The sequence below is a fragment of the Palaemon carinicauda genome, chromosome 14 (genome assembly GCF_036898095.1).
Source record: "Palaemon carinicauda isolate YSFRI2023 chromosome 14, ASM3689809v2, whole genome shotgun sequence".
NCBI classification, from domain to species: domain Eukaryota; kingdom Metazoa; phylum Arthropoda; class Malacostraca; order Decapoda; family Palaemonidae; genus Palaemon; species Palaemon carinicauda.
The window spans coordinates 29,078,189-29,092,849 of NC_090738.1; the positions used below are offsets into that span (position 1 = coordinate 29,078,189).

Below are 14,661 nucleotides of genomic sequence, written 5' to 3' on the forward strand. Positions count from 1 at the left end.
CACTGAAGCAGAAAGATCCTTTTCCGACAATTGCTTAATGTTTGCAAACGTGGAGAGAGAGAGAAGAGAGAGAGAGAGAGAGGAGAGAGAGAGAGAGAGAGAGAGAGAGAGAGAGGGTAAAATCTTTCTCAAGGGATTTATTTGTTTTAGGTCAGGACACTGAAGCAGAAAGATCCTTTTCCGACAATTGCTTAATGTTTGCAAACGTGGAGAGAGAGAGAGAGAGAGAGAGAGAGAGAGAGAGAGAGAGAGAGAGGGTAAAATCTTTCTCAAGGGATTTATTTGTTTTAGGTCAGACACTGAAGCAGAAAGATCCTTTTCCGACAATTGCTTAATGTTTGCAAACGTGGAGAGAGAGAGAGAGAGAGAGAGAGAGAGAGAGAGAGAGAGAGAGAGAGAGAGAGAGAGAGAGAGAGAGAGAGAGGGTAAAATCTTTCTCAAGGGATTTATTTGTTTTAGGTCAGACACTGAAGCAGAAAGATCCTTTTCCGACAATTGCTTAATGTTTGCAAACGTGGAGAGAGAGAGAGAGAGAGAGAGAGAGAGAGAGAGAGAGGGTAAAATCTTTCTCAAGGGATTTATTTGTTTTAGGTCAGACACTGAAGCAGAAAGATCCTTTTCCGACAATTGCTTAATGTTTGCAAACGTGGAGAGAGAGAGAGAGAGAGAGAGAGAGAGAGGGTAAAATCTTTCTCAAGGGATTTATTTGTTTTAGGTCAGACACTGAAGCAGAAAGATCCTTTTCCGACAATTGCTTAATGTTTGCAAACGTGGAGAGAGAGAGAGAGAGAGAGAGAGAGAGAGAGAGATATGGTAAAATCTTTCTCTAGGGATTTATCAGCTATTGTTTGTTTTGGGTCAGACATAGGTTGAAAGATCCTTTTCCGACAATTGCTTAATGTTTGCAAACGTAGAGAGAGAGAGAGAGAGAGAGAGAGAGAGAGAGATTCTTCTTCACTGTTTTGTCATTTTGTTTGTTTTGGGAAAGTGACCATGACATACGAGATCCATTTTTGGCGATTGCTTCATGTTTGTAGAGAGAGAGAGAGAGAGAGAGAGAGAGAGAGAGAGAGGGGGGTTTTCTCTATCTTAAGTTCGGCGTGTTGGTGTGGAGAGAACAAGTTAGAGAAAATGAAATAAGGAAACCGATAGAATAGAGAATGAAAAAGAGAGAGAATTTTCAACAAATTTGTCGTTTGTTCCAGCCCCCTCCCCCCCCCCAAAGTGAATATGTCAAGGAGGGTTAACCCAATGTTAAAAGTTCTCCAGACAATGTTCTCATATGAAAATTAATCTTGCTGGTCGACCCCGTTCATAAAAAGTAACGAGAAAAAGTCTTAATTGGATAGGATGGTCCTTTTGGCATGCGTGTCACGCTTACATAGTAATTAAAAGCTTTAAATAAGACGCTTGCAATTCACCCTTAATTGCAGTCTACAAAGAACATGAACTTAACAGCTTTAATTTGTGCATCAATACCCACCCTGATGGCTGGGGGGTGGGGTGGGGGGGGGGGGGCTGTTGGAGACCATGGGAGGGGGTGAAATGCAGAGGAGGGTTAGGTTTGCTGCAGCAAAGTCATTAAGGTCGGACACTACATTACAGCAACTGCAATTATCGCCGTTAGGCGTTCTGGTCTTTGTGCCGCCATCCTGCGGTAATGGGTCTAGTGACAGATATATTGCCCCAAATGACCGCCTTAACTATCAACAGCATTCATACTATTAATTTTGATAACAGTTAATACCTTTAAACTTCATCGCGGCTCTGGATGTTTGGGTAAGGATGACGCCTCGTTGGATGCACTGCTCTGGATTTGCACAAAAGCTCTTCGCTTCCTCTTGTTATTCTTCCTTTTATTTTTCTTGTTTTTCTTTCTCCCTGTATCCCATTTTCTTTTTGTTCTTTTTTACCACTTACTGATATTCCAAATTCCTTTACTCCAGCAATTCCTGCGTTTCTCTATCTTATTTCTCCTCTTTAGTGAAGGCAATTTTCCTCTCTCACTTCCTCTTGTTTCTACTTTTTATTCTTCTTTATTTTTCTTGGTTTTCTTTCTCGTTGTATCTCATTTTTTTTGTTCTTTTTTTCCACTTACTATTATTCAAAATTCCTTTACTCCAGCTATTTCTGCTTTTCTCTATTTTATTTCTCCTCTTTAGTGATGGCAGTTTTCCTTTCTCACTTCCTCTTGTTTCTACTTTTTATTCTTCTTTATTTCTCTTGTTTTTCTTTCTCGTTGTATCCCATTTTGTTTGTTCTTTTTTTTCCACTTACTATTATTCCAAAATTCCTTTACTCCAGCAATTCCTGCTTTTCTCCATCTTATTTCTCCTCTTTAGTGAAGGCAATTTTCCTCTCTCACTTCCTCTTGTTTCTACTTTTTATTCTTCTTTATTTTTCTTGTTTTTCTCTCTCGTTGTATCCCATTTTGTTTGTTCTTTTTTTTCCACTTACTGTTATTCCAAATTCCTTCACTCCAGCTCTTCCTGCGTTTCTCTATCTTATTTCTCCTCTTTAGTGAAAGCAATTTTCCTATACCTCCTCTTTCTATGATCCATGCAATTCCACATACTCTGATTCTTGCCTATCATACCACTTTCCTCCTCCTCTTTCTCTCTTTCCACTTTCTCTTATCTTCGGTCAGTGGGAATAAAAAGACTTAAAGTTAGTATAAATTAATCCCATTTTATTTGTTCCTTTTTTCCCACTTACTATAATTCCAAATTCCTTTGCTCCAGCTATTCCTTCTTTTCTTCATGTTATTTCTCCTCTTTAGTGAAGGCAATTTTCCTATACCTCCACTTGCTACGATCCATACACTCCTCCACTAGTTCTTCTTCAATGGTTTTCTTTTTCTCCTCCCATTACTCCTGTAATGTGTCTCCTATCTTTTTTCTTATATTCTTTTTCTCTTCACACTGCTGTTGCTTCTTCCTATATGCATTCCCTTCTTTTTACTGTTTTCTTCAATTCCCCATATTCTGTTTCTTGCCTTTCAAACCCCCTTTCTTCTCTCTTTTCCCACTTTCTCTTATCTTTGGTCAGTGGGAATAAATAAACATGAGCGTAAGTTAATCATTATATCTCTGTATCCTTTTGTCTATGATTTTGAAATCCTGTATATGATGAATGTATAGCAAAAATAATTGGTAATAAATAACAACGAATAATGAACTAAGAAAGAAATTGACGTAATTGATAGATAGATATATAGAGATTTTTCTGATTTCTGGTTCCATTCAATATCTAAGTGAAAATATGAACATCGCAATAGGACTGAAAAAAAAAAAAAAAACCACAATAACCAAGTTATTGTTGGTTTCTCATTAAGGCCAAACTAATTCGTTTTAGAAAAAAAAATGCGATTTCAATTTCTTACTTGGATCATCTTAAATAAACATTATAAACACTATTGATTAGTCGTTTGTTTTTTTCATTATTTTATTATGAATTTGTTAGAAGAAGAATATAGCTGGTAGTCTTTCAAGTTTCGCTGGTAGAATCTTCAAGCGATATTCAACTATTACAATTGCCTCAACAAAACACCTTATTTTCATTTTTCTTGTACTGGAAAGTAAAGTAGGTGGGGTCCCTGTTGCATATTAGCGAAGTCTGGAAGGGATTGTCCCAGGACGATATTAACACTAATCTAGCGCGAGCTCGGTATTTCTAACTTATAATATTGACCCACGAGGATGGCATACGGAGCACATGCATATACCGTTTGCCAGAGTAGAGAAGCAATGAGATTATGTTTAATTGCGAGTAAAGATAGCCATGGTGGAGCGAAGACAATTTTGAGGATATGGAATTTTCTGGAAAATTGTAAAAAAATAGTACGGGTAGGTGATGACGTCATGGATTAGCGATACTTTTCTCGGCTAAGCGAGCGCATGCTGTGATTGGAAGAACACTTCCAGACTTTGCTAAACTGTATCCCGGTTGTTTAGATCTTTGATAACGACGTGAACCAAGAGACAGTAGCTAACGTCATTTGATATTATCTAACTGCAATTAGATGAATGGTATTTGAGTGGTATTTTCTTATATTATCATGTTTGGGACATGATCATTACTTAGATGGAGTTTTCATTCATTAGGGAATTATGAATGTTTTTCTTGAAACTGTGCAAGTGCATACTTAGTTAGAAGTCGGTATAAAAAGGGAAATCATACCATAACCATTTTAATAACTAGTGTAAATAAAAGGAAAAGCATGGGAGAGGAGTACTATTTGAATACAGTTATTCTGGATTATCGCCATCACTTCTTAGATAATTTCTCCTAAAATTAAACGAATATGAACTGCATGGAACAGCTGTAAATTGGAATAATTACAATGTCTTTCGTATTAACAGCGCGGAATAAGAAATAAAATAAAACTCCCTCTCTCTCTCTCTCTCTCTCTCTCTCTCTCCGTATATATAAATATATATGTATATATATATGAAATATATATATATATATGTATATATATATATGTATGTATATATAAATATATATATATATATATATATATACTGTGTGTATATATATATATGTATGTATATATATATATATATATATCATCTATCATATTTTCGTAAGTCATACTTCGACAGCAAAATATCTTCACCCAGTTAAACCCTCACATTCTTCGTAATAAGAACAACGAAGAATACAAACAGTTCCACAGTTGCAGCTAAGAACGGTCTCTCTCTCTCTCTCTCTCTCTCTCTCTCTCTCTCTCTCTCTCTCTCTCTCTCTCTCTCAACTCAAAATCCCTCTGACATTAAAATATCTTCACCCAGTTAAACCCTCACATTCTTCGTAATAAGAACAACGAAGAATACAAACAATTGCACAGTTGCAGCTACGAACGGTTAAATGCACTGTTATCTCCCACGAAAATATTCTTGTAAGAAAACCCGTTGTGTTTCGCGAAAGCCTTTTCCTGATGAATCCATAATAGATCTGGGCAATTAATGTCGGGATGCTCTTACGCCATCCAGATGAAAGATAAGCTCGCCAGTGTAATATACTTCTTTCGGTCGGTCCCAGCATCCGTATACTAATGGTCTAAACTCATGAACAAGAAGGGCGAGTGAAAGTGGTGATATATTTTCTGCTCATGGGAATTATTACAACTAAAATATTGTAGTTTTAATTTTTTTTTTTAAATATGGAAATAATTTATTTTTATTTATAGAATTTCCCCTAGATTGATATTTTAATATTTCTAGAATTTTTATTTCATGAAACACGCACACAGAATATATATGTATATGCATATATATATATATATATATATATGTATATATATGTATTTATGCATATATATGTGTATATATATGACTATATATACATATATATATATATATATATATATATATATACTGCATATATATATATATATATATATATATATATATATATATATATGCAGTATATATATATATATATATATATATATATATATATAGTATATATACTGTATATATATATATATATATATATATATATATATATATATATATATATATATATGCTGTAATGATTTTAATGAAGGAGAATTCAGTTTTAGTGTTTATATTTGATTTTATTTTGCTATAATAGTCTTCATTATCATCTATCTATTTAATTGTCATCATCTTTTATAATATATCATCAATGCCATCATTGTCATCATCATTCCTTGATTACTTCTCCGTATCTATTTACTAATATCATATTGTATGCATTGTTTATAGAAAAAAAGTTCTCATAAATCATCTATTAATTCTTTGAAATTTTCTTGTACTTTTTGGTTTGCGTTTATTAGTCATAAAATGCGGTAAGATACAGTTCTATTAATTTGGAGATATATTTGTGTTTTAATCATTGTGCTTTATACCATTAACAGCGCGATTTATTATGCTTTCGAAAGACAGTTTTCGAAAGAAGGGAAGAAATAAAGTTAGGCTGATTGGAATAACATTAGGTAACTTCATGTTGTAAACATATGGAAATTTTAGAATTATTTGGTTTGTGCAAAATCACAAACGGCTATCACAAATACACACACACACGTATATATATATATATATATATATATATATATATGTTTTATGTATATATATGTGTATATATGTATATATATGTGTATATATGTATATATATATATATTATATATATATTTAATGTCTGTGCAATAAGTGTATAATCTATCAGGCAGTGTATTATTATTATTATTATTATTATTATTATTATTATTATTTTATTATTATTATTATTATTATTATTATTACAAGCTAAGCTACAACGCTAGTTGGAAAAGCAGAATGCTTTAAGCCAACGGGTTCAACAGTAAGAAATAGCCCAGTGAGAAAGGAAACAAGGAAATAGATAAACTACAAATAAATTCAAGATTTGCAGTTTGCATATCTGAGAGAGAGAGAGAGAGAGAGAGAGAGAGAGAGAGAGAGAGAGAGAGAGAGGAGAGAGAGAGAGAGGAGAGAGAGAGAGAGAGAGATTAGAAAAATATGATAAACCGACTTCCATAAAATCGAAATGAAAATCCCTCAACACAGATCCAATATCACAGCCATTTCTCGTCATCGTTTCACTTGGGAAAAAAAAAAAAAAGCCCAGAGAATACTTGCGACCTTTGCAACAGCTCTCCTAAATCATTTTACAATATTCCAGAGTCTTGTACCTGTTGAGAACCACTTGGAGCGACCGCAAATACAAGAGAACTTTGGGATTGCGAGTGATTTCCGATTCCATTTTTGACGGGGAAATGGCACTATGGGACTTGCGGAAAACTGTCAGTATTGAACAACATGTAAGTTTTCTTATCCTCACTGATACCTTTCGGTTTCATTTGGTTTGGATGATTTCAACTGCGGAAATGTCAACACGTTTTAGACGCGAAAAGAGAAAGGGATGCTGCCTTTGTTATTTCTGTTGTTGATTGGGTTTTCTTGTTTTTTTGTTATTGTTTTTTTTTTTTAGATGTTGAAAATGGCTCTAGGGAACGGGAATATGTTGTTGAAAGAGAGAATATCGCAACTAAAATCAAGCAGGGATGATATTTGATGAAGATTTTGTTGTTCGTTAGAGCGCTCTAGTTCCTATACAAGTTTCATTAAGAATAATATTAAGATTTTATTTTTGGTGGTCTTGTTTGTATAATTTACAATCAAGGTGATAAAAATGTATTTCTTACATCCGAGTGTGTTTAACGTAATTCCGAGTAGATGAGGTAAATAATAACTTTTAATTAAATAATATCTAAGATAGAAAGTAAATGCTGTCCTTCAATAAATGATTTTGGTATATATAAAACTTATGAATTCATCAATGATTTTAGACGTCTAAGGATTTATTTCCTCTGACTTATTGAAAAAATACACTGGTCATGTTGAGGATAGTTTAATAAAACGTATTGCTTGGCAGAAAGGGGGAAACTGTCAGTATTAACAACATATAAGTTGACTGTCATAGAGATTTTTGTCTTGAAAGACACTCCAAAATCAAACCATTGTTCTCTAGTCTTTGGTAGTGCCATAGCCTCTGTTGCATGGTCTTTCACTGTCTTGGGTTAGAGTTTTCTTGCTTGAGGGTACACTCGGGCACACTGCTCTATCTAGTTTCTCTTCCTCTTGTTTTGTGGAAGTTTTTATAGTTTGTATAGGAAATATTTATTTTAATGTTACTATTCTTAGAATATTTTATTTTTCATTGTTTCCTTTCCTCACTGGGCTATTTTCCCTGTTGGGGCCCCTGGGCTTATAGCATCCTACTTTTCTAATTAGGGTTGTAGCTTAGCATTTAATAATAATAATAATAATAATATAGAAATTGTTATGCAATTTTTATAACAACTGTAATAAGCTATAACTCCATATTTGGGAGACTGACGATGGTTCAAGTTTAGATTAAACCTGTCTTATGTCAGCAAGAACCTTTGAACAAAGGTAATATGTTGAAGAGATCAATTAGCCTGGACTTTGACTAAACATCTAAGACAAGTTAGTGCATGGCCAAGAAATAAAACTAAATGTTCAAATTCCAAAATGCAGATCAATTAGATACTTGATGTTATATTTTTTTTGCGATAGAGTGGAATTTAAATATTGAAAAACTAAACGAACTCAAGGATTGTTAATAATATAGTGATGATTACTCATTGAAAGCGAGTAGGGAGTTAAAAGGCTATTGATTAAATGCAAAATAAACTATTAAACTGTAATTAAGAAGCCTAGTGGAATAATTACAACGGGTTCGGTGTAAAAGGGTTTTCTTGTGACTCTCATATCAAGAAAGTATTTATAAATTTATTTATTTATATATATATATATATATGTATATATATATATATATATATATATATGTATATATATATATATATATATATATATATACATATATATATATATATATATATATATATATACATATATATATATATATATATATATATGCGTAAAAATCACAGGAAAACGTGGTGCTCAGATGCAGAAGAACCACAGGGAAAATGAAAATACGAAATATACGATAAAGTCCTGAATATACTTCAACTAGTCAGGACTTAATCGTATATTTCGTATTTTCATTTTCCCTGTGGTTCTTCTGCATATATATATATATATATATATATATATATATATATATATATATATATATATATATATATATATATATCATATATATATATATTATATATATCATATATATATTATATATTATATATATACATATATACATATATATGTATATATATATTGTTTTTTTCTTTGTTTCATTGGGTGTTGGGTGGAGGTATGGGAGTTCAGCGTCTATGAGCGCATTTCAGGGTTTCTATGTAGTTTTTAGCGGGTAGTTGGTAGATCTATGAAAGTTCAGTGTCTATGGCCGCATTTCAAGGTTTCTATGTATTTTTTTTGGGGGGGGAGAGGGTTGGGGATGGGGAGTTGGTGTGGGGAAGAGGTATAGAGGTTAGGCATTTATGGGCTCGTTCCATTGTTCTATGTATTCAGTGTAATTGTAATTATACACACATTCTCTCTCTCTCTCTCTCTCTCTCTCTCTCTCTCTCTCTCTCTCTCCTCTCTCTCTCTCTCTCTCTCTCCTCTCTCTCTAAACAAAGGAAACCCATACAAGCTTATTGGGCAACAAGTCTAGATGTTATCTGAGTTGAAATTGCCAATTTCCAACTAGAATCGTTTAGATCTTTAGACATTAAGCTTAAATGGAAAATAACTCCCAACAGCAGATATACTGATAGGAGAGAGGGGAGAAAATTTAATTACACGAAAATAAAACGCAGCGTATATTTGCAAGTGACTTACGAATATCTTTATATTGTAGCAAAATTCCATTTGAAAAGACTGGAAAGGTAGGAGTAAGGAAAAATAGATTTGTTTTAGTAACAATTACAGACATATTTCTCTACATTTTATGCAATGTAATTAAAGTGCTGCCTCTTTTTAATGCTAAAGAGTTTGATAGTTCATTTAATAAGAAGGGATCTATATCTGTATTGATATATTATTGTTTAATACACATGGAAATTACATTGTATGTCGTTGGAAGAGAAGGTCTTTTCTGTTATCTATGTTTTACCTATATATGTAACATTTACTTTTGCTCTGACATGAGGATTGATGTGATAAGCGGTTCCCCTCTTGGAAAAAAAAATCAATTTGGGTCACTATTACAACATTTTATGAATTTAGTTCTCTAATAGTATCAGGTGATTTGATTAGTAGTATTTATATCCAAGAACGTGGAGGAGGAGGAGGAGGAGGAGGAGGTGGTGGTGGTGGTGGTGGTGGTGGTGGTGGTGGTGGTGGTGGTGGTGATTTAAAGGTTTAAAGGCCGCCCATGAATGGCCGAGGCAAGGGATAGTGACATTGCCCTATCAAGCAGGAGAATACCGTAGAGACTGACCATGTATGTATATGATCAGCGCCCAAGCCCCCTCTCCACCTAAGCTAGGACCAAGGAGGGCCAGGCAATGGCTGCTGATGACTTAGCAGATAGACCTATAGGCTCCCCCAAGCCCCCCATCCTTAGCTCACAATGATGGTGAGGTTGCAGCGACCAAAGAAACGAACGACTCGAATCCCAGTCTGGCGTTCACCAGTCCGGGACGTTACCACATCGGCCACCACAGGAGAAGGAGGAGGAGGAGGAGGAGGAGGAGGAGGAGGCGGCGGCTCACATTTGGCAATGATTTCACTCTGAAAGATAAATTACACGTGTCTTCCTAAATCCTCAAATAATAAAGGCGCAGGTAAGAAACCCCGTCGAAATCAACAAAGGATTGGACGATTTGACGCAAAATAATCGCCATTCGGGTCAGGCATGAATCATAGCTGACGGAACTTGAAAGAAATGTTGAAAATATTTCGTGGTTGCGAACAATCATTCCCAGGATATTTGGATCTTCGTTTGTCAAAGGTGCAAGAAGGTGTCATTTTAGTCTCGAATTTTCGACTAAAATGAGAAGGAAATTTTTGGGTTTTACTTTTTAGAAATATGACCTTATAATATGTACGTTTATTTTCACAAGTGTTGGTCAAGGTTTTTTTTTTTTTTTTTTTTTTTTTTTTTTTTTTTTTTTTTTTTAATCTGTATATGTAAATGTGAAGACAATGAAAAAAATTCGAAACCGTACCAAGAAGTAAATATAGATTGGTGATTTTTTATTTGATTAATAACTAATGCATACATACACACACACAAACATATATATATATATATATATATGTATATGTATATATATAAATAAATATATATATATATTTATGTATACATCCTTACATATATATATATATATATATATATATATATATATATATATATTATAATATATATATATATATATATATAATGTGTTCGACAATGGAACAGAATATTAACTTATCAAAGAAGTTCAAACACTTGAACAATTGTTACACTGAATCTTAGGAAGGCTTTATTAATTTTAAATGTCAAAATTGATTTATAATTTAATATGTTAATTTATTTATTTTCTGTTAAATTGGGTGACTGAATTAATGATCGCCTATTAGATTGTCTATCTGAGAGATTAAAATGTAGTTTGGAACTCTTAATTTTTATTAGCAACTTCAAAAAATAATATCCAGATTAACTTATCGTTACGTGATGTCAAACTAATCAGTTTGCCAGATATGTAATAAAACCAAATTCATATTATTGTCAACCAAGGAGCTTGGATCTTCCATTCTAGGTTTTTGTTAGTTAGTATTCAAGTATGTCCTCTTGGCTATCCTTTGACTCGAACCATCTCTGGAAGCCGATATCCTCTTCCTAAACATTCCTCACTTACCTCTTCCCCACCAAACTCCCCTTCCTCATCTTCCCCTTTTCCGAACCCTTTCTCGCTTCCCTTCCTCTCCCAGCCAGCCAATTCCCCTTCTTCCATTCCCCTTCTTTCCTTATCTCCCCATGACCTCCGTATCAGGCGCTTATCTCGTGTGACTTCATAACCGGATGGTGGAAACGCCGGGAGACACTAAAGCTTCTTATTTACGACAACGACCGGGCGATAAATTCCGTTTGATAATGCAGCTGACCGTTAGGGAACTCGTAATTCTGGACAAAGGAGGACGCCAACGGCCTCACAAATTGTTTCCGCGCCCATGAAAGGTCAACTCGCAACGTCTTACATAATAATTCTGGGGCTGGAATGGTGGTGGCGACCTGTTCGCCGCCCAGTGATATGCCGTGATTATTCGCCGTTTGCTCGACATCCCCAAATATACCAATCGCAGCCGATAAAAGACAAACGTATTTTATGGCTTGTCTGTTCGATGAGATTCGTCTCTCTCTCTCTCTCTCTCTCTCTCTCTCTCATCGATTAAAGTAATTCGTTCTACTAAAGAGCAAATTGAGTCTCCTCGGATGAATTAAAAGGCCTTTGAGACATACACAATCCTTGTAAGTGTCTCTCTCTCTCTCTCTCTCTCTCTCTCTCTCTCTCTCTTCTCTCTCTCTCTCTCTCTCTCTCTCGTTGAAACCAATTTGCTCTACCCAACAGTAAATGGAGTCTTCGCAGATGGACTAAAGAATCTTTGAGACAGCCAGAATCCTTGTAAGTCAGTCTCTCTCTCTCTCTCTCTCTCTCTCTCTCTCTCTCTCTCTCTCTCTCTCTCTCATAAACATTAGCTCCTTCGGTGGGTTATGTTATTATTAAAGGATTCACTGAACCATACTACATCACTTGGGTCAATTTCAGCAGAGTAACAAAGTAGTAATTAAAATCATAAGCTGATGATGAAATAATGATTCTTCATTAAATTTAAGAAACGGTCAACATTTTCAGCATATTATAAACAAGATATAGCAATGGTTTAGCAAATCGATTAAACGAAGAGAATACTTATTTGATAAAATGTTCAAAAGCAACATACAAAATATTAATTCTAACACCTTTAATGCGCAGAACGGTAAATAATGATTGATTTACTTCCTTAACTAAATCTATTTTTTTCATCTTGGAGAGAGCATTTAAAAGTATAAACAGAACTTTAGGAAAATCATTTGGGGAGGATAGTTGATTGGTGATTCTTATGGAGTGAATTTAAATGTTTTCACGTTGGCATTACTTTCATCAGTTCACTTTTACTGTTTGCAACATTAATGAAAGTGTTGAATTTCACAGAGAGAGAGAGAGAGAGAGAGAGAGAGAGAGAGAGAGAGAGAGAGAGAGAGAGAGAGAGAGAGAGAGAGAATCCCTTTATTTATATCAACTATCTATCATTCCCAGACTTTCTGTAGCTAAACCAGACCTTATAAAAATCACCAGTAACTTTACCATTATCTTGATTATCATGTTTAACTTTTCCCCTTCCGTATTTATCACAATCTCTGGAAAACTGGGGTTGGGTAGAAAGGGGAAAGTGAATTTGTGCTTCATAATACCTCAGAGGGGGTAGGGGTGAATTCTTGGATAAGAGGGGGTGTGGGGGTGTGGTGAGATCCTCACCCTCCCGGGGCACCGTGATTTAGAGCCGGCTCTAGTATGGCTCATAAAACGCTAGATAACCTGCAATTATAGATTAGAATAATTGCCCTAACCTCTATGGCCGCTGCTATTTTTCTCCACGTATTAGTTTAATCATTTTTATACCACACGGAGACGAAGAGGAAGGAAAGAGGCGGCAGGTGGTCTTGCAACCAGCTGGTTGTCAGCCGGTGCCCTTGATTCGGTACCCCCTTTGGAAGCGCGAGGCTGGAATTAATTAGATATCGTGTAAAGATATTAATAATAGACAGTTGGGGTTAATTTAGGAGAAAAGGGGGAGGGGTTCGGTTGATAATGTAATCGTTTCTTATACCACGAGATCTTGTGCTGTTAAAGGCTTTCCCGAGCAAATTTCGCTCCCAATAATTGTTGAAAATGGGCCTGTTCCGTTCAGTGTGTTGGGCATAATGCAGATAGACAGACACGCGAACACAATTACATACGTACATAATTTATATGTATATAAATATATATATATATATATATATATATATATATATATATATATATATATATATATATATTTATATATATATATAATTTCTGAAAAAATATATATGATTATATATATACTGTATATGTATCACATACTGTATATGTAAAATATATATATATATATATATATATATATATATATATATATATATATATATCTATATATATATATATTATATATATATGTATATATATGTGTGTGTGTGTGTGTGTGTGTGTGTGTTCGTTTGTATGTATGCACAAGCATAATATATATATATATATATATATATATATATATATATATATATATATATTATGTGTGCGTGCGTATATTTGTAAATATGTGCTCGCGTGCATGTATCAACAGAAAAAAAAAAAACGTCGTGTTGATAACTTTTAATGATAAAAACTCGTCTCGTATGAACCGTAGAGAAAAGACGAGTGATACGAACTCCTACTAATCATATGCTTGTAACAGTGAGCTTGTTATCTTTTGATTAAGTGGAATGTGTGTTTAAGGTAATTAATTCTCGTGATGAATGGTGCCCCAGTGCCATGGGTATGTACCAGGTTGGGTATCTTATCAGTGATTTATATGTGTTTTTTTTTTTCTGTTATGAACAAGCAGACATGGGTTGCACAAAGGGTCCTTGCATTCAAAGGAAATTGGATAGTATGAGAGACATACCTTTCTTGGTTACATTGCAAATAAGAATTGCATAGATTTGGCATACATATCCACACATGTAAACATGATTAAAAGTTTATTATTTTATTACTTTCTGATAACATGTATACATACATTATAGAGGCTCGAATCTTAGGCACGATAGGTGCTTTTATCAAATTACTTTTTTTTCAAGTTGTTTTGAAATTATAGACTCGAGATTATCCACATATAAACTTGATGGAAATTATATTTTATTACTTTATTATCACATATATTGTATACATACACAAAAGAGGTTCGAATCTTGGTCTGGTTAAGTGGTCTTATCATAAAAAACACATTTTTGTTCAAATTATTTAGATAGTATTATATATTCGAGATTGATACATTAATTAAAGAGTAACTTTAGACGTTATACCTTATACTGTATATATCTTAAAGTGAAATTAAAGATATATTTTTGTTGTATATTCACCAAATTAGCATTCCGTAGACT

General features: G+C 33.9%; 1 protein-coding gene across 1 annotated transcript in view; it reads left to right on the top strand.

Annotated features, from left to right (window-relative positions):
- Positions 1 to 10,212, top strand: part of LOC137652712 (uncharacterized) — a 12,102-nt gene extending 1,890 nt beyond the window's left edge. Inside the window, exons 2-3 of the mRNA XM_068386115.1 lie at positions 9,713 to 9,823; positions 10,112 to 10,212. Of these exons, the coding sequence (XP_068242216.1) occupies positions 9,713 to 9,823; positions 10,112 to 10,212 (212 nt within the window). The remainder of the gene's footprint in view (positions 1 to 9,712; positions 9,824 to 10,111) is intronic.
- Positions 10,213 to 14,661: the final 4,449 nt, after the last annotated feature.